The following is a 23,164-nucleotide window of genomic DNA, read 5'->3' on the forward strand; positions in this document are numbered from 1 at the left end:
TGGGGGTTAGAGCAGCCAAGCCCGCCGGTGACGGCCCTGCGGCGGGGGGCGCCTCGCTGCGCGGGCCGGGGCGGCGCGGGGGCGGCGGGTGAGGGGGCGCGTGCAGCCGAGCGTGCCAGCCCGTGTCCCTGTCCCGCCCCTCGGGGTCCGCGGCCGCGTTGTCACGCCTCGCGCAGCCCGGAGCTGGCAGGACGCGGCCGCCGCACGGTAGGAGCGTGACGCGTGCGCCGTGTCGGTGGGCGGGCGGTGTCCGGCCCGGGGGGCTGCGGCGGAGCTGGCCGGTGGGTCCGCTCTTCCCCCCCCTCCGCGGCTCGGCTTGGCGCCGCTGCCTGGCGCCGCCGTCTGCCCCGAGAGGAGAGGCGCCGGCGTTTGCCTGCGTGTGGGGGGTCGGGGTGCATGTGTGCATAGGTGGCGGGGGGGTGTGCGTGTGGAAGGCAGCGCGCTTCTGGCCGTGTGCTGGCAGGATTCCTTCACTGAGGAGCTGGCGTGTAGCTGGCGCTGCTTCTTGAGGGGATTTTGGACCAGGCAAGATGCACGGGGAGACCTGCTACAGCTTACGAAAGTAAGCGATACGGGTAGGAGGACCCTGGTGCAAAAGCCTGATGCAGTTCTTCAGGAGGGTGTCGCTTCTAAACTTGCCCATTCTTCAGCTTTTTCAGCCCACTGAAGTGCATGTGTGGTGAAGATCTAAAGAGTTGATTTAGGCTATAGAAAAATAGCTGGAAAATAGAAAGTGACTCTAGTACCTCTGAACGTTTTATAACCTCCATAATGTTTCACCATAGCTTGATGATGCTAGTTGACTTTGGTAGGTGAACCTGCTTGAGCAGGGGGTTGGACTAGATGACCTCCAGAGGTCCCTTCCAACCCCAACCATTCTGTGATTCTGTGATTTTGCTTTGCATCCTGTGGGAGATAATGGCATATTTATTACTTGTAACATGCACAGTAAGACCCAGCCCTCTCCAGAATTGTTAGAACTTGGTAGGCATTTTTCACAGAATTTTGGAGCAAACCCTTGGCCAGTGTAGGTGAGCTTTGGATTGCCTACCTGCATAGCTCTGTGTTAGACTCTGAGTCTTCAATTAGCTGAATATTCATGTAATTGTTCTTGTACCTGATCCCTTGTGCTTCGGTGGCACCGCTGAATGTATGTGCAGATTTGGTAGCTCAGAGCTTGTGTTCCTTAAATTTAGATGAAGAGATAAAAGAATGTGTGGAAGGTGTGTAAGGGGTTCATGGCTCTAAAGGCCAGGGGAAAATTAAAACTTTTATCTGGGGAGGAAAAGGAGTGAGGAGCTGTGCTGTCATTCAGTACTGCTGTGCTGGGTGGGTGGGTGTGATGAGCAGTGTAGATCTCTGGGATGATATACAAAGAATCATAGTGCCATCATTCATTGTGTTTCTCTCAGCTCTTGTGTAAAGGTGTTCTGAGGCAATTGACAGGCAATACCTCCTCAATTCTTTATAACTTAAAAAAAAAGCCAGAAGTTGTCTTTGGAGGTATCGGGGGAGGGCTGTATGTGCTTCCAAATGTGGCTTTTCCACCTTTGCTGCTCTGTCGCTAGAGATGTATGCAGCGAAAAATATCATAATGCAAAGTACCAAAGAGCAGCATACAGGCTGAGTATTACAGACATTGTGGTGCTTTAGTTTCATCAGCACTAAATCATTAAGGTGAATTTAGAACCATAATACAGTTGTAGTATTAATATGTCACCCTTTACTACTGTCTAATCTGGGGACTGTTTTTTTTTAAAAAAAAAAAGAATTTAAATCACTTCATTTGACTTTAAGAATTTGTTGGGTTTGCCTATGAATGAGGAAGCAGCTGTGAGCACTTGAGTGCACAAGTGGAATGGCACAGCTGTTGAAAGATGATGGCTTGCATAATACTCCTTAGTTGCTTTGCTCTTTCTGTTTTGCCCAAGATCCTAGTTTCAGCATCACTGCATTCAGGTTGTGGGGTTGTTTTTTTTTCACTTTTTGGATTTCTTTTTTGCTGAAGGTGGTTGACTTAATTTAGTGATTTTTAGATAAGTTTTGTTTTTTTCTAGCTGTTCTGCATTAAACAGCTACATTTTGTTTAAATGTGGTTTGCTAGGGTTAAGTTGCCTGCAGAGTGTTTGCTGACACCAATAGTGGGCTTTTGGTAGTGCTTTGTTTCTACTCCCCGTTCACTGTTTGAGCAGGATCTCCAGTGTTTGATCTGTAGTATTTTGCCTGTTGGGGGAGACTTGCAGTCATTTGGCTGCTGCTTGTATTCCAGGCTGTCGCACATAAGGCTTGCTGGGTTTCAGAGGGCTTATTTGTCCAGCACTTAAAACAAGGCCAGAGAGGTCTGGGAAGTCTTAGGTCAGTGATGACAAATGCTGTCACTGTTCCCGCCTCTCTCAAATTTGTGGTGGGTGGAAATTTCTACTTGCGATAGGCTCATCTCCTTCTCACCTTGTCTGTTGAAGGTGTTGAGAAGGTGGCCAGGTTCCTGCCCAAGCTTTGGGAGTGTGGTCAAGGGTCTTGATTAGGGACAATCCTTATTCTGTTTTATGTAGGAGGAGACAGTGCGATGACTCCTTCCTCTCTTTTGTGTGGTTTGGTTTTTTTTTCCTTTAAACAGGGACTTCGGTATATTTCTCTTAGCTAAGAGTTAACACCCTGAAGTTGCCTGTAGGTGCTCTCCATACAATTAACAACTCTCTTAGCTGAAGTACTAATGGATGTACTCAGTTGTAAATACATAAGTAGTTCTTATGTGGGACTGCTTAGCTAAGACAAGTACTAAGCAGGCTGGAACCATGATACTGTAATCTATACATTTCTTCATATTCTCGTTTGATTTTCAAAGCTTTGTACTGTTGTACTATACTTTATACTAATATTTACATTTTAATTTTAGAGTTGCTACACAAGTTTACAATAAAATCGGAATTTAACCAGTTATGGAGCTGGCTCATAGTTTGTTACTGAATGAGGAAGCATTAGCTCAAATCACAGAAGCAAAGAGACCAGTCTTTATCTTTGAGTGGTTAAGATTTTTGGATAAAGTGCTTGTAGCTGCTAACAAGGTAATTTAATGTGTTTTTTTTTCTCCCCCTTCTTTCTAAAAACATTTGTTTTAATTTTGTGCTAGAGAAAGTTGACAGGTAATGGCTGGGTGATAACTGTATGATTTCAGATTCAGCCTGGAAAACCTCTGTGTTAGTTTGTAGCTTTTAAGTGTTTAATTGTAGGCAGTCAGCGTAACTCTGTTACATAACACATAGCTTGGTTTGAGTTCTTTATTGTTGTAAATGTTTGGAAGGCAAAACCTTCCCTCTCAGATCTTGATGGTAAAGAGGCTTAAAAGATGCTCTAGGCACGTATTACTGTATTTTTAGTAAGTATTTTAAAAAAGTGAAAAATAGGGTAACAGCTAATTCTGAGCATTTAACATCCGTCTCTTCTATGATTGAATGTATCTCAAACCTCTGTGAGACAAGCAATTTGCTGAATTACATACAAGTGGGAGTGGTATAAGATTTACTTCGCTCTTGGAGGTTTTTCTGGGTGTTGGATGCAAGACACGATTAAATGACTTTTATTTTATTTATTTTTGGTTCATTAACAGACAGATGTCAAGGAAAAACAGAAGAAACTTGTAGAACAGCTAACAGGACTCATCAGCAGTTCCCCTGGGCCACCTACACGAAAACTACTAGCAAAAAATCTTGCTGCTCTCTACAGCATTGGAGACACATTTACTGTTTTTCAGACGCTTGACAAGTGTAATGACATCATCAAGAGCAAAGATGATACTACAGCCTACCTGCCCACAAAACTGTACGTTTAATATTATTCTGGAAAAGGGAATGGTTTTTAAGCAAAGTGGTCCTGGATATTACACAATAATCTGTCTGTATAGGTACATGTTATGTTTATTTATATTTTGTGTGCTTAGTTGGAGTTTACGTATGCTTGATATAGCAGAGAAAACAGCAGGATTGAGATTGTGGAGGGCAGGACTCAAAGGTGACACATACATGGCTATCTGAGATGCTTTCCTCTGGGCAAGGGAGTATCTTATGTTTCTTGACATGCTTATGTCATGGAGAGGATAACAGTTGATGAAGTAATGCAACGAAGAAATTCCACCGGTGGGATTATTTGTGATTGCACTCAGGTACCCCATTTGAGATGGAACCTGCAGATTGTCAAACAAGAACATTATTTGTGCTGAGAGAATTTTAACCAAATGTTCAAGTTTTTGTTTTTCCATTCAAACATTACCTGTTTATATTCTTCTACTGTGATACACAGCACAAGTTTCTCATAGTCTGTACACTTGGATGTGTGTGGGCATTACGTGTGATCCAGTTAGTCTATATATAGGAGCAGTCTCACTGGTGGGAATTTGGTTAATGCTGCAAACAGCATCCACTGAAACTGTTTTTAGGACTCTTCCACACATACTGCTTCATGTGTTCACAGTGTCTAGTGAACCCTAATTTGGGCTTGCATTCAGGCGTCATCATAACAATAGGATTTAACAATAAAATCTGAAATAGTCACCATTTGGGCAGATACTGTCCTTTTATTTGATGCTGTTGCAACTCTGTAAGGAACTTGTATAAGTGGGAAGGGTTTTGTACTGTAACATGCTCTGAAATTTATGCTACCTACTCAAGTGGTAGTCTGGAAGGTTTTTTTACTGTATGATTTCAAACTTCAGTTTTTGGTGTTTGTGTAGGAGATGTGCCCGTTAAGGTGTAGGCCGTAATGACTTTGTAGCAGATAGCTTTGGTAAGAAGTCATTTACCCAAGAATTTAATGTAAAAAAAAAAAGCCTTGTTCCTTTGTGATGAAAAAGTGCATGTTTTCAGGAGCTGCTTCTGTGACTGTCCTGGAGCAATTTGTGTATAAAACTGCAGTATGGTGTTACTTAAAATATTCCTAATCTCAAATGGCAGGGCAAGGAAAACATGTATAAAACTTTATAGATCCGGTGATTTTTACAGTGCCTATGAATTTTCTTGTGTTATTCCATAATTTTTGTGTTGTAAGTTCTTAGGCTTGAAAAAAAATATTCAGTATCTACAAAAATGTGTTAGGATCTGTTAAAGGCTAGGGGTTATCTTGCAGGTGCTTGGAAAAGAGACAGTTTATTGGAACACAAAATGCCAGAGACGGTTTATTGAAACACAAAATGCCAGCCTTGCTGAGATTTCAGCATATGCTTATGTTCTCCAGATTTTCTCACTCTTATGTGTAGATCCTGTAATAATACCCATTCAAGTACATTTGTGTTCTTAGAAGCTAATAACTTTTCTGTTACATTTTTGTAAACAAGAAAGTGATTTAAACGCACAGTGTTAAACAACCAGGATAACTAGCAGATAATATATAGATTTTTGTTCATCACTGATGATTAAAACATACATTTCTGTTTAAGTATTTGTCTTCATTTATATGATACAGAAAAAGAGTACACTGATTAATGCCTTTTTGTCATAGGGCTGCTGTGGCATGTGTTGGAGCATTTTATGAAAAAATGGGCAGAATGCTGGGTAGTTCTTTTCCAGAAACAGTGAATAATCTTTTAAAGTCTCTGAAAAGTGCAGAGGTAAGTTTCAGATTATTTTATATATGTGGTCTTGACTCCATTTAAACTGAAACCTGCTTCCTCCAAAGGGGTTTGTCAAAATGCCTGGGTTGTTTGCTCTATACGTAGAAAAATGCAAATCACTTACATAGTTAGTATCAAGTTAAACATGTGCATGTATTTTTACTGCAGAGAGTTGAGAGTTTTGTCGTATGAATATTATAGTAGTTGCTTCGTAGTGGCATCAGTAATTAAAATTGTAAAATGGTTGTGTGTACCATTCCTAACTACTGCGTTAGGATTTCTGCTCGTGTACCCTGAATAAGCATTCAGTTGTTTAAAAATGAATAACAAATAAGTTTTGCAACAAAGATGTTACTCTGCATGTAAGCAGGATACATTGTGCCCTGAAAAGAGCAAGTGTGTCATAATATTGAGAGAATGTGTCCTGGGCTGTCAGTGGGTCTGATCTGACGCAAATAGCTCTGTTGGGTTTTTGTTGACATCTATGACAAGTTCGAAGGAGTACTGATTGTGTGGATCTTGTCCTGGCAGCTGTTTTCTTCAGCTGTGTTGTCACACCTGTGTGGGTTGTTTTCTTTTTTTTTTTCCCATGTGTGTGCCTTCCAACTGTAAGTTCCTGTCTGTGTGCAGGTATAGTAGGAAGCTGTTGACTACCTGGGCTTCCTGTTCTCCGCAAGGCTGCGGCAGATAAATGGTGGGGCAGGACAGAAGCATCTTGTCTAGGGCCAACTTGTTGGATTGCCTGGGCTCATCTTAATTTATGTGACAACTGAGGCAGGTTTAGTAAAACTGTGTATAGTGCTTACTACTATCTAAAACCAGCTATGTATCGGTTGTATGACTTCAGTGTACTGTATTATAAATGTTTCCAAAATATTCCTGCACAGAAGGAGGAAAATGCAGAATTATGCACCTGGTTCTTGGTACAAGTACCGTGTCCGCATTTTTGCGTAAATTTTTTTTTTTTGTGTGTGTATGTGTGCAGTCTCAGGGCCGCAGTGAAATTCTGATGAGTTTACAGAAAGTCCTAAATGGACTTGGAGGAGCAGCAGCTTCTTGCCACCGTGATATTTATAAGAATGCCCGATCTCTGTTGACGGACAGATCTATGGCTGTACGGTGCGCAGTGGCTAAGGTGGGTGTGTTTCTCACCACTTCTAGAAATTCTTGTGCTGTGACTGTGAATTACCTGCAGTTGAACTGTGACCTGTTGTTTATGATTGGAGATTTGATAATTACTTGGGCAAGGTAAGTCTTTACTAGTTTATACCGAAGGCTCAGACATTTGACTTATTTCATGTAAATGGAGGTACAGTAATACTGTTTTCCCCACTTTCTAAACAAATATGAGAGAGAATATATTAGCTGTGAGCCTCAGTGGGAGAGGCTTTTGCTAACATAGTTCTTTTGTTGTGCTTTCCTTTTTTTATTTTTATTAAACTATTATTATTATTTTATTAACCTATTTATTTTTCTTAAACTATTCCATGAGTCTTCTCATTGTTTACTCAGCTAAGTTATTGGGTAAATGGGAGAGTAGGGAGGGGAAATTAACTCTTAAAATATTCATAATAAAACATGTGCTGAATAAACCTGACAATTACACTGATACTTAGATAAAAGGTAAGAATGGTCTCCATTGGTGCTCAGCAAGTCTTTTTTTCCTACAGTGTCTGCTAGAATTACAGAATGAAGCTGTGTTTATGTGGACAGCTGAACTAGAGAATGTTGCGACGCTGTGCTTTAAAGCTCTGGAAAACTCAAACTATGGTGTTCGAGTTGCAGTGTCAAAGCTTTTGGGGACGGTCATGGCTACAGCACTGATACCAAAACAAGCAACAGGTACAGTCCTGCTGGATTCCATTTTCAAGTGGACAAACTGCACCTTCAGTACCATGTTACATGACAGTGTTGCAACTTCTATCATTGTTGTTCTGATAGATGGAAGCTTGTAGTTGGATCGTTTGGTTTTATAAACTATAACCTAGAAAGAGTAAAGAGTACAGACTTCCTGTTTTAGTCATACAAAGAAAGAGAGAGCAAACTATCAAAAGTCACCTGGGAAAAGTAGCTTGTTTTTTGAGCATGAAAACAAACTTATCTGAAATGTAGGCTAGGTTTATGTTTGCAAGACAGTTGTGAATTGCTAAGTCTGGTTTCAATATATCATTGCTTGTATTGGTTTGAACTTTGGGATTAAATGATTCCTTTTCTTTTTGTAAAAGTGATGCGACAGAACGTGAAGAGAGCCACACTTGAGGAGGTCTTGGAGCTCATGGCCACTGGATTTCTGCGTGGAGGATCTGGTTTCCTGAAGAGTGGTGGAGAGATGTTAAAAGTAGGAGGATCTGTCAATAGAGAAGTGCGAGTTGGTGTTACCCAGGTTTGTCATAATATGTAGTATTTTTTTTAATAAAGTACCATTTATATGTAACTGTAACCCTTTAAGTAGGAAAAATACACACTTGCATTCTTTATTTGTTTACAAGTCTAGTTTGACTCACCTGTTCTGTGAGATGTATATGTGGTGTCACTCACCTAATCTACTTTCTTTTATTATTGATGTGCAGTAACAATAGATTAAAATATGTGCTAAGGAAAGCTTATTTGATCAGAGGGGTTAGCTCACAATTAAATAGGGAGCTCAAGTCCTTAATAAACTAAATTTTATTTCTTTTTAGAGAGGACTCACTTTTGTCCTTTTGTGTGTGCTGGCTCTCTTTTCGGTTGCTGCGTAAAGTTTGTGGCCCTGATTTGTTAAAGTGTGTGTCTTCTCTCCATATGTCTGTCTTGAGTAGGTGAAATCTGCTGAATGTAGAAGCTCCACTTTTCTGATAGAGAAAGGTGGCAGTAGCATCTCTTCAAATTCAGGCATTCTGACTCTGACATATATTTCAATATGCTGCAGTAACTTGCCAGAATCCAGATTTTTTTGATTGTAGGGTATTTTGTGAAACTCTTTCATTTTTCTCGGCCTTTTTCAGGTGAACTTGGCGAAAATGCCTGGTCTTCATTATGGATTAGAACACATTCACATTGCTGCTGTTATTGACATTATGTTCTTAAAATTTTTGAGACACACATTTAGAGCAACGGACTGGGTTTTCTCGCTGTTGTCCAAAGAGTATTTTGCACTTCACAGTATACGTAGCAGTATAGGAGCTACTCTTGGCACTGGAAGCAGTTCGCTTCAACAACAAAGACCTGGCAAATGGATTAATTCATCCTGCTTAGGCTCGTTAGGGTTGCTTATTACTAACTGGTATTGCTACTGTACTGCATTATGCTGAGTGTAACTGTAGTCTTTAGTCTTTGGTGACTGAATATAGTCTTTTGTTTCTGTTTTAATTGGATCTGTGTGTAACTTCTGAATTTGCAGGCCTACGTTGTCTTTGTTACAACATTAGGAGGTCAGTGGTTGGAGCGCAATTTTGCTACATTTTTGTCGCATGTACTTGATCTGGTCTCCCATCCTCGTGCAACTCAGACCCATGTGGAGGCAGTTTACTCTCGAAGATGCGTGTCCTTTATCCTGAGAGCAACTGTGGGCAGCTTACTTGGGGAGAAAGCACAGATTGCAGCTGCCAAAGATATATGTCAAGCCATTGGTAAACAAATGAAGGCAGTGGGTGAGAACCATTTTTTTTATTTGAGACCTGTTGAAAGTTACTGTCATTATACTGGGTCAGCCATTTTTCAGCTTCTACTGTGAGGAGTGATCTTCTTGTTATGGTAAAAGATAATTCCACTGCTTTCTGTTTGAAATGTGATATCCAAAATGTAAGTTCTACGTGAAAAGTCATTGTGTAAAACTGGCTTGTTATCCTGTGATGGCTTTTGACATTGCATTTGCTTAGAATGGAAGTGGGGGAAAAAGCGTGCATTTGCAATCAGTCTGCACTGAGAGAGGTTGTACTGAAAGTCACACAGAGTTCTTTACTACCAGTGTTGAAGATCCTGACCTACAGTAGGTCCTTGTGTATCCCCCACTAATATCCATACTGATATCCAATTGCATTTTACAGTTGACAAATGAAGTAATGGGAAGACTGGAATTAGAAAAGATAAATGTGGCCCCTTTGCAGAACCTTGCAGAATGTGTAGTCGCTAAGAGGACTGACAAAACTGTGTTGGCATTTGTTTCTTATGAGTTAATTCGAGCTAGAGACCGAGAAAGTAAACTGGAATTGCACAACAATGCATTTACCAAGAATCTGTTTCTTCTACTTTTCTGCTGCCGTCTAATTTGAGTTTACAGTAGAGTTTTAACATATGGAAATGGAATTGATTTTGAAACTTTTGCAGGTTCTTCTCGTAACTGTTTTTTGATAGGGTAGGTATGTTTTGGTAGGGCAGGTATGGAACCTTAAAAGGGTTCTGATTACAATAAGTATTACTTTCAGGAAAAAAAGTCTATTGGAAATGCTACTTCCGAGATGAAACTGTTGCAGAAATTCCTTGTCCTGCCACCTTGTCAAAGTTGCAGGAAATTCTATTATTTATTTGGATGATGGGAAGAATTGTTTCATTTTTTGATCATTTCTGATTAATTGGATGATAAATTGGGAGGATTTTTATTTGATAAATTGCTTCCCCTCATATAAGGGGGGTGATTTTCTAAATTTGTACTGTAGTAAACATATAAACATTAACCTGATGCTAAAGTCCCTTTTCTTTGAAGTGACAGTTGCTGCTTCTGGGATATTGTGTAGGAAAAGGAACATACCATGTGATCTATGACGATTTGTATGCAGAACCTAGATATGTTAAGATTATATTTTTAGCTACTGTGTATACATAGTACAATACACAAATGCTGCATATGTGTATACTTCCTTTTGCTGCATTATACTATTAATCCTACCTCTTAGTGCACTGCCATCCACAGTAACTGCTGGGCATCTGTTTTTCATGGTCTTTGAATGATTATTTTTGGCTGATAGTTGTAAGACTATTTCTCTTCAGAATGCATTTTCTTTGCGAGTTCACATTATGACCAAACTTGTTTTGTTTCAATATAGAGTTAATGTCAAAACTGTCCCTTTCTATCCTGTGTATGTTCAGGTGTGATTGAAATGATAGTTAAGCAAGATACTTTTGTTTTCTCTTCAACAGAAGCAGTAGTGAATGATGCTAACAGTGAAAATAAATCAGGAGCTGCTGATGTAGCTGCAAGCCAGCATGTAATGGTGTGTGCCCTCCAGGAACTGGGTAGTCTGGTTCAGAGTCTGAATGCCACTGCATCTCCTCTTATTCAAGAACCCTCTATTGGTATGCAAATTAATTTGAATAGATTAAGTAACATGTTTGAGCAATGAATATGAAATATCATTAAATCTAGTTAAATGTGTAAGAAATAAATTATGAAACTGGCACTCCCTGTAGTACTTCAGGTAGCTACATTTGTCCAGCTCATTGTGTTTAGTAGCCTAACTTTACTTCAAGTTTGACAAAGTGTTAAGCAACTATTTTGATGGAAGTCTGCCCAGAGCTCTTTTTTAGGGCGAGTAAAGCTGTAAAGTTGTGATTTTTGGCATTGATTTGTTTCCAATAGTGGTTTTATAGGAAATGTATTGTTTTGCTATATAAGGTCTGAAATACTTTCTCCTGAAAAGCTGCATTGTCTTCAGCTACCCTTAACTTCCCCACAGAAATTTGGTATTTTGTCAGGAGATGAAGCTGTGGATAGTCCCATTTTAAAAAGATTGTTATTTGGCTTAAGTTGACTAAAGTTTGTGTGGGATTTTCTTCTTGGTTGTTTTAACATCTGAATCTGTGTTTGTACTGTAGTGTAGCAGTTTTCAGTTTTTTCAGTTTGTGGATGCCTATGTTTTTTCCAATGGAAGTGCAAGCTCTTTTAGACACTTCATTATGTAGATTGTTGACTTGATTGAGTAATGAGACATTCTTCTCATACTGATTTTGCTCCAGCTATGGGGTGGGGAAGATTGTGCTTGTGTTTATTCCTTCTGTCTGCTGTACCCCATAAGAACAGCGGAGACTGTGTCTCAGTGTTGTTTCTGCCAGTTGCTATGAAGTAAGCAGGTAGAGGTTCTTCACTAGCTACAGAGAAAATGAGATAAGGCAGCAGTGAGGGCTTTGAAGTAGGAGTTTATAAGGTTAGAGGTCTGGACTAAGGAAGGTGTTGATGTGGTGACAGGTTGGACTGAAGAGCTCACAGTTAGAAAGCAGGATTAGCTAGGCGTGGAGGTTTGGAAGGTGTAGAATGATGCAGGGGAGACAGCACTGTGTCAAAAGCAGAGTCAGCAGTCAGTGACATCTGTAGCATGTCCTTGTCTACAATGTGAAGCAAAATTAAAAATCAGTCTTACTGTTGCTCTGTTATTGGCAGTCTGTGTAAAACATGGGCAGATTGTAGGAATCGTCTCATCCAGTGCCTGTTTCATTATATAGGGTTACAGCCCCTTTTCAGTTGTTCAAGTAGTGGAAGTCAGTGCTATGGCTCTGGCAGCTCCAGCTTTGCTTATGAAACCTGATGTGGACAGCATAATGCTAATAACACTTCTGTCTTTCCTTAAAGAAAAAGGTGAAGTCATAAAATTCAAGTACTTTAATTCTGACTTTCTTAACTTTCATGTTGCCTGTCTAATATTGATTCAGTTTACTTGTATATGTATATTAAAAAGCACATCATAACTTTTAAGACTGTGACCTCTTTCTTCTGTAGGTCTGTTGGAGACAGTAACTTCAGTTCTTCTTCATCCCAGCATGGCTGCTCGACTTGCTGCCGCGTGGTGCTTGCGGTGTGTAGCTGTGGCGTTGCCTTTTCAGTTGACTCCATTTTTAGATAGATGTGCAGAAAGACTCAACAATCTAAAGACCTCCCCTGAAGCTGTTAGTGGCTACAGTTTTGCAATGGCTGCTTTGTTAGGTGGTGTGCATCAATGTCCCTTAGGTATTCCTCATGCCAAAGGAAAGGTGAGATAATTAGCGTTTAATCTGTGAGTGTACTAAAAGATACCTTTTTACGTAAAAGTAATAGCTTTGCAAAACGTGTGACATGGTAAAGAGTTAAACCATTATTGAAACTAAACTTGTGCCTAGCAAGAGAGCAATGGCCAGAGTGTGTTTATAGTATTTCAGCTGCAATATTTACCAGCTTCTTTCCCCTTTCTCTTTTAAATTTGCATTCTTGTTTGGCATATTAATGAATAATTGCTGAAGAGAATATCACTGTCTGTGTTGTCATATGCATAACTAATCCTCTGCATTAAAAGTAATCTGTATTCATTCCTTATAGAAGGTCAATTTAAATGATTAGAGAACATCTTTATATATAGTCTGTCAGGGTGGATGTGTAGCAGTAGCTTAACTTATTTTTTTAAAATCCATTGTTTATTGTCATTGGTGCAGATGGTGGTCAGTATTGCTGAGGATCTGTTACGAACTGCTGCACAAAACAGCAGACTCTCCTTGCAGCGGACTCAAGCTGGATGGCTTTTACTTGGATCACTTATGACTTTAGGTTTGTAAAAACAGTTGCTTTTTGTTTTATTTTAATGCTTGTCCGACATTTCTGATTATCCACTGTGGGAAATGGTCACTACATATAATCAGTGCAGTATCTAGCACAAGAGTATTAATACCAAGGGAAACACTGTTTGTGCGTTTATTTCAGGAGTGTTGTTTATGCTGGGGAGAAGTGAAATATTGATGTTTATGTAAGCTGAAGGACAGTAGAAGGTATCCTACCTTAAAAAAAAAAATCTGCACTGTTTTTGGAAGCCCAGCCTTTAGTCATTCTATGAAAAGGGCAAAATGGCCTGTAACCTTCCTTCCTTAATACTGTGGTGTAGAAGAAATAACTGTAAATAAAACGTAATGAGCATTCCAACAAGTTGCATGTGTGCCTCTAGATAGGCAACAGTACCGATTAGAAACGTTATCAGTTTAAAAGCCATTCAGTTGTCTTTTAAAAACGCCAGCCTCATGTATGATTGTTCATGTCTGCCATCACAGAAATGTCAGAAGCTCTATTTTGAGAGGTTCTAAGTATACTCTTGAATCTTGCAGCAATAATGTTTTTTTTGTTTGGGTTTTTTTTACACTGGAAAATATGATAAAGTTCTGATACATTCTGCAGTATTTTGATCTCTCAGCAAATACTATTTTGTGTTTCATCTTGCTTCTCTAAATTGTCCCTTTTTAGCCAGCTTATTGTCATGTTTTTCTAACAGTGTAGCACTGTTTTGGTTGTCCTTCTCCAAAATACTTTTAATGAGCTTGCACTGGATCTTCTGGAGCTTTTTCAGAAGTTTTCTTTAAACTTGATCATTAGACTAGTTAAGTAATAGTAACCGTCAGTTATTTTTCTACTCATTGTATGAACAAGTTAGGACAGGCTAAAGAACTTGCCTTCAAAATAGTAGTATGAAAAAAGTAGAAGTCAGAATAAAAAGAGTAAAAAGACAACTGGCAGCGGTTACATATTACATGACAATGTACAGCATTGCCTATTTCCTGTTTCTAGCACTGGTATCAACAGACTTATCTATACTATTTATTTGCCACACTTTCAGCCTAGAAATGAGAAATAATTTCCTTTGTTTTTCGTTGTTCAGGTAGGGAGAAAAGTAAGAGAAAAATAGCTTAAATAGCAAAAGCCTTTATGTCTGATTTTTCACACTTAATTAAAGACAAGGTTTTATTATACTGTCACTTTATTTTTTTGCATAGGTCCTTCTGTTGTTCGGTATCATCTGCCTAAGATGTTGCTGCTATGGCGAAACGTGTTTCCACGTTCTCTAAAGGAGCTGGAAGCAGAGAAGGCGAGAGGAGATTCTTTTACCTGGCAAGTAACGCTGGAAGGCCGTGCTGGAGCTCTGTGCGGTAAGAATTTAAAACTTTGAGCTTACAAGTGTGCAGCAAACCAAAACAAGATCCGAAGTATTACAGAGAGAACTCTCATAACTTCTCTGCTTTCTTTGAAAATGAGTAAGATGTGTCAGATTTTCATCAATATGACCTGGTTTTGGCATAGTTTTATGAACATGTCATACATTCTTTGAATAAACATGTTTAATTGCTGCTTTTTTGGTATTCTTTTAGGATCTGTATCTTGCTTATGCTTTATACTTGTTTGTCTCAGTAAAATTTTAATTTAAACTATTTTGTTATTAGCTATGAGAAGTTTTGTTGCTCACTGTCCTGAGCTCCTTACTGAGGATGTGATCAGGAAATTAATGACACCCATAGAATGTGCCATGACAATGATGTCACAGTAAGTAGGCAGTTTTTGCTCTTTATACACTTTAGTCTTTTCCTGGACCTGAAATACTAGAATTAATTTGTTTTAATTCATAATTTTACCTACTGTGCTGTCACTGCTTCTCCATGTTGAAAAAAACTTTTATGAGCGTTGTGTTTATGGTTGTTAGCTTTGTAAAAGTGTATTATTGCATAGCCTGTGCTGAAGGGCCTACTGTGGTAACTTTTGTTAACTGTGTTTTGGATTTCCAGTTCAGCTTTGAATTCATGGGTTGCTTATCCTTGTGCAAGAAATGAGAAAACTAAGATACTGGTATACTAGATGTTAATCAATAAATACATTGCATTCAAATACATTGCAGGTAAAGCCAACACTAGAGGCAATGTAGGCCCACTGATGAATGAGGTGGGGGCCCTGGAGACAGAGGATAAAAAGAAGGCGGAGTTACTGAATGCCTTCTTTGCCTCTGTCTATACTGCTGGAGGCTGTCCTGAGGAGCCCCGGACCCCTGAGACCCCAGAAGAAGTCAGGATAGAGGAGGAATCTGTCTTGGTAGATGAGGGCTGGGTCAGGGACCAATTAAGCAATCTGGACGTCTATAAATCCATGGGCCCTGATGGGATGCACCCGCGGGTGCTGAGGGAGCTGGCAGAAGTCATTGCTAGGCCACTCTCCATCATCTTTGCTAAGTCGTGGGCAACGGGAGAGGTGTCTGAGGACTGGAGAAAAGCGAATGTCACTCCAGCCTTCAAAAAGGGCAAGAAGGAGGACCCGGGTAACTATAGACCGGTCAGCCTCACCTCCATCCCCGGAAAGGTGATGGAACAACTTGTCCTTGGTGCTGTCTCTAGGCACATCAAGGATAGGGGGATCATTAGGGGCACTCAGCGTGGCTTCACCAAGGGGAAGTCATGCTTAACCAACTTGATAGCCTTTTATGAGGACGTAACCAGATGGATAGATGGCGGTAAAGCTGTGGATGTGGTCTATCTCGATTTCAGTAAAGCGTTTGACACGGTCTCCCACAGCATCCTCGCAGCTAAACTGGGGAAGTGTGGTCTGGATGATCGGGTAGTGAGGTGGATTGTGAACTGGCTGAAGGAAAGAAGCCAGAGAGTGGTGGTCAATGGGACTGAGTCCAGTTGGAGGTCTGTGTCTAGCGGAGTCCCTCAAGGGTCGGTACTGGGACCAGTACTATTCAATATATTCATTAATGACTTGGATGAGGGAATAGAGTGCACTGTCAGCAAGTTCGCTGATGACACAAAACTGGGAGGAGTGGCTGACACACCGGAAGGCTGCGCAGCCATTCAGAGGGACCTGGACAGGCTGGAGAGTTGGGCGGGGAGAAACTTAATGAAATATAACAAGGGCAAGTGTAGAGTCCTGCATCTGGGCAAGAACAACCCCATGTACCAGTACAAGTTGGGGGCAGACCTGTTGGAGAGCAGCGTAGGGGAAAGGGACCTGGGGGTCCTAGTGGACAGCAGGATGACCATGAGCCAGCAGTGTGCCCTTGTGGCCAAGAAGGCCAATGGCATCCTTGGGTGTATTAGAAGGGGTGTGGTTAGCAGGTCGAGAGAGGTTCTCCTCCCCCTCTACTCTGCCCTGGTGAGGCCGCATCTGGAGTATTGTGTCCAGTTCTGGGCCCCTCAGTTCAAGAAGGACAGGGAACTGCTAGAGAGAGTCCAGCGCAGAGCCACGAAGATGATTAAGGGAGTGGAACATCTCCCTTATGAGGAGAGGCTGAGGGAGCTGGGTCTCTTTAGCTTGGAGAAGAGGAGACTGAGGGGTGACCTCATTAATGTTTATAAATATGTAAAAGGCAAGTGTCATGAGGATGGAGCCAGGCTCTTCTCAGTGACATCCCTTGACAGGACAAGGGGCAATGGGTGCAAGCTGGAACACAGGAGGTTCCACTTAAATATGAGGAAAAACTTCTTTACCGTGAAGGTGACTGAACACTGGAACAGGCTGCCCAGAGAGGTTGTGGAGTCTCCTTCTCTGGAGACATTCAAAACCCGCCTGGACGCGTTCCTGTGTGATATGGTCTAGGCAGTCCTCCTCCGGCAGGGGGATTGGACTAGATGATCTTTCGAGATCCCTTCCAATCCCTAACATTCTGTGATTCTGTGATTCTGTGTAACTCTCCTCTTATGAAGTGTACTAATGAAAAGACACTAAACTTTTTACAGAATAAAAGAAAAAACACAGTTCTGGGTTGGGTTTGTGGTTTGGTTTCTACCCCCCCTGCCCTGCCCTGATTAAAGATAAGAGGTACATGTTTCCAATTTACAGCAGTGTGGGGTTTCTTTTAAAAAAAAAAGTTTGCTCCATACAATTACCTCGGAAAACATACTGATAATTGAGTAATGTTGCTCAGAGTAGTTCTCTGAACATTGTTTTCTTGTCTTGGCTAGAGACATATCTGATGAAAAGAAATTTTCTTTCAGTAATTGCAATATTCCTGGCTGTCTCTTTTCCTCTTTTGATCCTATAGCATTCCGTCAGTAATTAAAGCCCATGGAGCTCATCTCAAAGCCAGTGCAGCTATGGTCCGTTTAAGACTTTATGATATATTAGCTTTATTACCTCCGAAGACGTATGAAGGTACATACATTTTTAACAATTTTTATTAAAGTAAAAATTCTACTTACTCCTTTTGATGTATTTTTTGGTGCTTGCCTTCGAAGCAGATATAAGATCCAAAATAGAATACTACAAATCTCCAATTCTTGTACTATACTTCTCAACTTCTTTATGTCATCTTGACAGTATAACTATAGAGTATGAATATTGCAAAATATTAGATTAACACTTAAAGTATAAAAGTTACAGTCCTGTTTGTAGGATTGAGAGGTGTGGAGATCCTGTTCTGAAATCCAATTTAGGTGTTTTATGTCATTGTTACTTAGAAGTTAGAGAACATCACTTCTTAGTGTATTCAGAGGGCAGATGTGAGAATGAAGATTTAGTTTTGGTTTCTGGTGTTTTTGGTTTTGTTTTTTTTTAACCTGATTTGATCTATTAGACAGATTTATGCTATTATTAAATTTCCAGGCACTTTCACATGATCTGACAGATTAGCTTTTTTGTTTGTTTTTGTTTGTTTTTTTTTATTCATTCATTAAATTTACATGATTGATGAAAAAAGTTTTGCAAAATCTGAATTGTCATCCTGGGAAGGGATGGTCTGATCTGTTGTTTCGAACATTGGTTTGGGAATTTGGGATTCTGTTTGAAGGCTTGCCCTCAACTCTAGTCTTGTCAGGTTTACTTCTCTATCGGTTTGCTACCTGTAAAATCGAGGTAATGGTACATGCTTTGATTCGTAACTTCTGATCTCTAGGTGAAATGTTTTGGATAAGAAGCAGCAATGATTCTTTTTAATGTCCATCCTTTTAGGATCATTTAATGCGCTGCTTCGAGAGCTGGTAGCAGAATTTACTTTGACAGACAACTCCGCTAATACAACCACGTCACTCCTAAGGTCTCTTTGTCATTATGATGACAGTGTTCTTCTTGGCTCTTGGCTGCAGGAAACGGATCATAAGTCAATTGAAGACCAGGTAATAAAAAAAAAACAGGGGAATAACAAATTATCTGCACTATCTCTCTGTGTGGGGTGTGTGTGTGTGGGGGAAGCCTTCTAAAACTGAAGCTTCATGCCTTGTTTTTAGTCTTATTTCAGAGGTTTGTTAGGTGTAAGTACATTTACAGTGTACAGTTTTGACTAAAAACTGCCTACAGCTGAGATATGAGTAGCATTATGAAATTTATATGGTTATGGTTAGTAAACTAACCTAATTTCTTTAAAACTAAACACTTCTCCCCCCACCCCCCGATCTTCCTAGTCTAGCAGTTGTTCTTATATACTTTTTTGAACCGGGAGAAATGTAAGTTCCACTTAACATGTTTTATAATGAAACTGCTGTCAAAATATCAGTATTGGAAATGGTCTTACAGCAAAACAAGATTTAACTGTTTCTATAGGTGTAGTATGAAATCTTACATTTCATTTGGAAGCGTTGACACAATTTTATTGGCATTATAAGGAATTGCTGCACTTCTACATAAAGTAAGTCTTTGAAACAGGAATTAAAAATTTTAAAAAAGGAAGCAACTATTGCTATGGTGGTCTTTTAACAAAATTTTTTGGATCAGCTGGTAATGTTGATCCAGTTATCATTTTTCATATGGCCCTTGGAGAAGAAATGTAGCATAAGGATTTCCTGGGCAACTAACTGTTCTGAGCATTTGAGCATTTGCTGAACTGTGCCATCATAAACTTTGCAACTGGGCTGCTCAGAAATTTTTTGGGGTAAGAAGAAAAAGGGAGATGAAAACACCTCTTCTGCCACAGCCTGTCTAATAATGGCAAGGTTTCTCAGAAGGCACCTGTCTTGATTGAGCAGATCCGAAAGCCAAGACTGATACCAAGTATGAGAAACCAAGGGGAAACCGTTTCTGAGATAAGATCAGCATGTCAAAGGGAAAAAAAAGGTTTTATAAACTTCCCTTGTTTGTTGTGGTGGACATAGTAGACTTCCAATGTAGTCTTCAATCCACAGAGCTTTCTGGGATGCTCCTCTCCCTCCACTCCCACCCTTTTTTTTTTTTTTTTTTTTTTTTTTTAAAAAAAAAACAACTCTAACCTGTAAAACAGTGTCACTGTTGGTAACTGAAGCCCTGTAGTGCATCACAGGATTCTCTTCTGCTCGGTCACATTTTATTTTTTAGTGATATGGAGGTCTCAACAAATGTTTGCTCTGTTTTCTGGGCTTTTAAGAAGAATACAGAGCTACCAGATCGTAGTTTTGTTTCATCATTAAGTAATTACCAAGCTATGAAAATAAGTTTTTCTTCAGAGAAAATAGATGCTTGTTTAATTGTGTTTCCTGAAAGAATGACGGTTAGGAAGTATTTTCATGATGATAGGAAGTTAGTAATTCTAGTACTGTTTCTAAATCTTTCTGTGTAGGGAATCATTACAACCAAAACTGATCGTTTAATATACTGTGTTGTAACTCGGTGCTCAGAGTGAATAAATAACCTTTTTTTCTGAAATGTCACTTTGTAGTCAGTGATTCAGAAGCTACTATTAGTATCAGAATTAATGTGCTTTTCTCTAATTTCCATCTCTCACTACCAGGAGTGATAGTTTGTGCATTTATCCAGCTGTTCACTGCTTTGACCCTCTGGGATTTATCTGGCCTTGTAAACGCTAGTGTGTGTATGCAGGGGGACACTGCAGTCACATTCAGGTGTTTGTAAGCTATTTTGTTGTTCTACTGCATACTTGTTTTGGTTATCTCTAGTTCCAATTTTTTTGCGCGAAGGTATATTCGGAGGTATTCATATCATGTGGTGTTTTGCAGCTGCAGCCAAACAGTGCATCTGGAAGTGGTGCTTTGGAACATGATCCATCTTCTATTTATTTGCGCATCCCTGCTGGTGAAGCTGTACCTGGTCCCCTTCCTTTAGGAGTATCTGTCATCGATGCATCTGTGGCTCTCTTTGGTGTGGTTTTTCCTCATGTCTCCTACAAACATAGGTCAGTTAACATCAGCGTTCAATTTCAGAATCGAATGCCTTGTTCTCTGGATAGCATTATGTTTTGTTTTTTGTTTTTTTTTTTTTTTTCTTGAAATAAGAATCTACTTTGATTGCAACTGTCTTTAAATTTAGAGTTCAGTATTTGGTGTTCATTGTGTCTAAGGGTTCCAGAATATGTCTACTCAGTTTAGGAATAAAGTGATTTCCTCGGTTTTATCGGTTTTGAAGATTAGGGTTCAGAGGTGGAGGCTGGATTCTTCTTTCCTCTTACTGCATTTAACAGCAGTAATATCTCTGCAACGAAAATTTCCTGAAAAAATATCCATTGTGATTAACTTCAAATCAGACTTGAAAACATAGCAGTGGCATCCATTGAATTTCATTTGACTTCCGTGAGTAAGACCATTTGATTTATACTCAGCAAATTATTTTATGCATGATGAGAAAGAGGGAATGGAATTCAGCTTATTTTGTTTTGTGTTCCACATTACCTTTGCAGAGTTATGAGTTGTCAGGACTACTTTTGTCATTCAGTTTAGCTAATTTGTCACTGAGCACAGAGTGAAAGCAGGTCTAAGATGCATTTCAAAGTAAAATTATCCTTCAGTGCAATCCTGATGGGAACAGGTTTTTTTCTAGCAGTCAATCTCATTTTGCAGTAAGTGCAGGATAGACTTGAGGCTAGCTTGCAGTAATTCAACTTGATCTGTATCTGTTGTTAGCTATGGAAAGATTTGGCTGGGGAACTGCCAAGTAGTTAAGAATGCAGATTGTTCATTATGCTTCTGTTCTTGGTATCTTCTAGGGAGTACTCCTCCTCTCCGTAACACTTTCTGGCATGGTTAAATGGAGGGAAAATGGAGGTTAAATGGGGAAAACAATAGGAACAATAATAGGAATATGAAGAGTAACACTATTTTGAATGGTAGTGGAGAGGCAGTATTTTTCCACTCTTGTCCTCATAGCTTTCAGTTATACAGCCAAATGTATCTGAAGACTCACTTCGTCTTAGTGATGTTTTCTTCAAAAGGAATAGTAAACATTTGTGGATGAGCTAAAAGAACTAGCAAAGTGACATTCAGAATAACTCTACCCTTTCTCTCTAAAATGAATACCTCCTGCAGCCCCTGAAGCATAAATTCTGTGACTGAACTTAAAAGGCCCTTTTGTTGTGTTTTTCTTACCAGCTGTGTTTTAGGTTGTATTTTGAAAGAATATCACTTATATTATATTCTGCCCTTTGTTTTAGATTACAGATGTTGGATCACTTTGCTGAGTGTGTCAAGCAGGCTAAAGGTGTTCGCCAGCAGGCTGTGCAGCTTAATATCTTTACTGCTGTTCTTAGTGCCTTGAAGGTAAAACTTGTAAATTTGTAATGGACGCCAAAGTTCAGCAGTTTGATTCTTCGATTTGTATTTGATACAAAATGCTGTTAGAAGAACATTACTGAAGTTACCACTTAAGCATTCAAAAGAGAAAATACCAAAACTGAAGTATTTCAGATATTGGCGTGAGCTCTTGTCTGAATATATCAGTACAGAGAATAGGCGAGGCTCATGTAGTCAACATTCTGTAGTATTCAGACTTTTTTTTCTTTTTGAGTCCTGTAGTTTTTCTTTGCACTCATGGATTTAAGTACTTTGTCATATTGTACTCAAAAAAACCCCTCATGTCATAGAGTATTGTGCAGATGAAGCTCACGGAAATAAAAACAAAAGTAGATTTGGGTTGCCATTTTGGATGTCTTAATTTTTTCTTTTTAAGGCTAATACTGCATAGAATTCCCAATGCTTATGCCCAGTCCTACTGACTTCAGTTACAGCTCTGTGTTCTCTATCTACACTTGGAAATCCAACCTCATGCTGTCAAGTCAGGAAGCTAGACAGCAAGTCACAAGTAATATATCTGAGAAATGCTTGGTTTCGGTGACTTGCATGGCCTCAAGGCTTTGTGGAATAGTGTCTTAGAGTGTAGGATTTTCTTTCTACTAGTCAAATTTCTTAAGGCATTTCTAGGTTTTTTTGTGATGCTGTTTTATATGGTTCCCAATTCATGAGTCTGTCAGGCAACATCTGTCATTGTCATCCTTGTTCATCTTCAGAGCAGTGAAGTCCTGTGCACTGAGGAAACTACCCTCATAGAAGTACCAGCCTGTAATTAAAGATCGTATGAGTTTCTTCGTGTCTGACTTTTGCCGTACAAAAAATGGCTGCCTCGTTTAAGCTAATTGTTACTGGGGCTCCATGTGCTTGGTTGATGGGCAACTCTGTTACTTGCTTTGTTTTTAGAAACATGGATCATGTTGCTGCAAGTTGAAAAGTAGATTCTGAGATAGATGCCTGGAATTTCCCATGCCATGCCAAATGGCCAAAGAATTGTCAAAATTGTAAGAGCCGAAATGAGGATTTCAGAACAGAAAATGAGAATCTGTGGTAGAGCCATGAACTTTTTCCTCTGTAATACATGCAGTGTTTGTACTTTAGATGTATTTAATGATTTTTCCCAAAGTAAAAGACTTCTTGAAAGTTGTATTGAAAGGTGATGTGCTATTAATGAAATATGGGAACCAAAGAAGCTGCAGAAGCAATGTTTAGTGTTATTGTTCTGTAGAATGTTCATACAACAGGCTGTAGAAATCTTTGCAAAGATGTGATTATTACGAAAAAAAAACTTCGTGTAGGCAAAATGTTTCCAATTTAAGTGATTCGTGCAGAAACATAACTGAGCTGTGGTTTTCCTGTCTGACAGCGATGTTGCAGTTAGGTTTTAAAGCTTCT

General features: G+C 39.7%; 1 protein-coding gene across 4 annotated transcripts in view; it reads left to right on the plus strand.

Annotated features, from left to right (window-relative positions):
- Positions 1–121: 121 nt before the first annotated feature.
- Positions 122–23,164, plus strand: part of HEATR5B (HEAT repeat containing 5B) — a 64,670-nt gene continuing 41,627 nt past the window's right edge. For 2 of the 4 annotated variants that reach the window (XM_068399028.1, XM_068399037.1), the window contains exons 1-17: positions 122–207; positions 2,897–3,065; positions 3,608–3,819; positions 5,491–5,599; positions 6,588–6,737; positions 7,273–7,444; positions 7,828–7,985; positions 8,982–9,231; positions 10,718–10,873; positions 12,291–12,541; positions 12,977–13,088; positions 14,300–14,452; positions 14,744–14,843; positions 17,332–17,441; positions 18,237–18,400; positions 20,210–20,385; positions 21,637–21,742. In XM_068399028.1, the coding sequence (XP_068255129.1) occupies positions 2,940–3,065; positions 3,608–3,819; positions 5,491–5,599; positions 6,588–6,737; positions 7,273–7,444; positions 7,828–7,985; positions 8,982–9,231; positions 10,718–10,873; positions 12,291–12,541; positions 12,977–13,088; positions 14,300–14,452; positions 14,744–14,843; positions 17,332–17,441; positions 18,237–18,400; positions 20,210–20,385; positions 21,637–21,742 (2,505 nt within the window). In that variant the 5' untranslated portion in view covers positions 122–207; positions 2,897–2,939. Of the gene's footprint in view, positions 208–2,896; positions 3,066–3,607; positions 3,820–3,847; positions 3,902–5,490; positions 5,600–6,587; positions 6,738–7,272; positions 7,445–7,827; positions 7,986–8,981; positions 9,232–10,717; positions 10,874–12,290; positions 12,542–12,976; positions 13,089–14,299; positions 14,453–14,743; positions 14,844–17,331; positions 17,442–18,236; positions 18,401–20,209; positions 20,386–21,636; positions 21,743–23,164 lie in introns of those variants that run through there. The other 2 variants (XM_068399047.1, XM_068399056.1) reach the window with 2 other exon arrangements.

The sequence above is a fragment of the Nyctibius grandis genome, chromosome 1, assembly GCF_013368605.1.
Source record: "Nyctibius grandis isolate bNycGra1 chromosome 1, bNycGra1.pri, whole genome shotgun sequence".
NCBI classification, from domain to species: domain Eukaryota; kingdom Metazoa; phylum Chordata; class Aves; order Nyctibiiformes; family Nyctibiidae; genus Nyctibius; species Nyctibius grandis.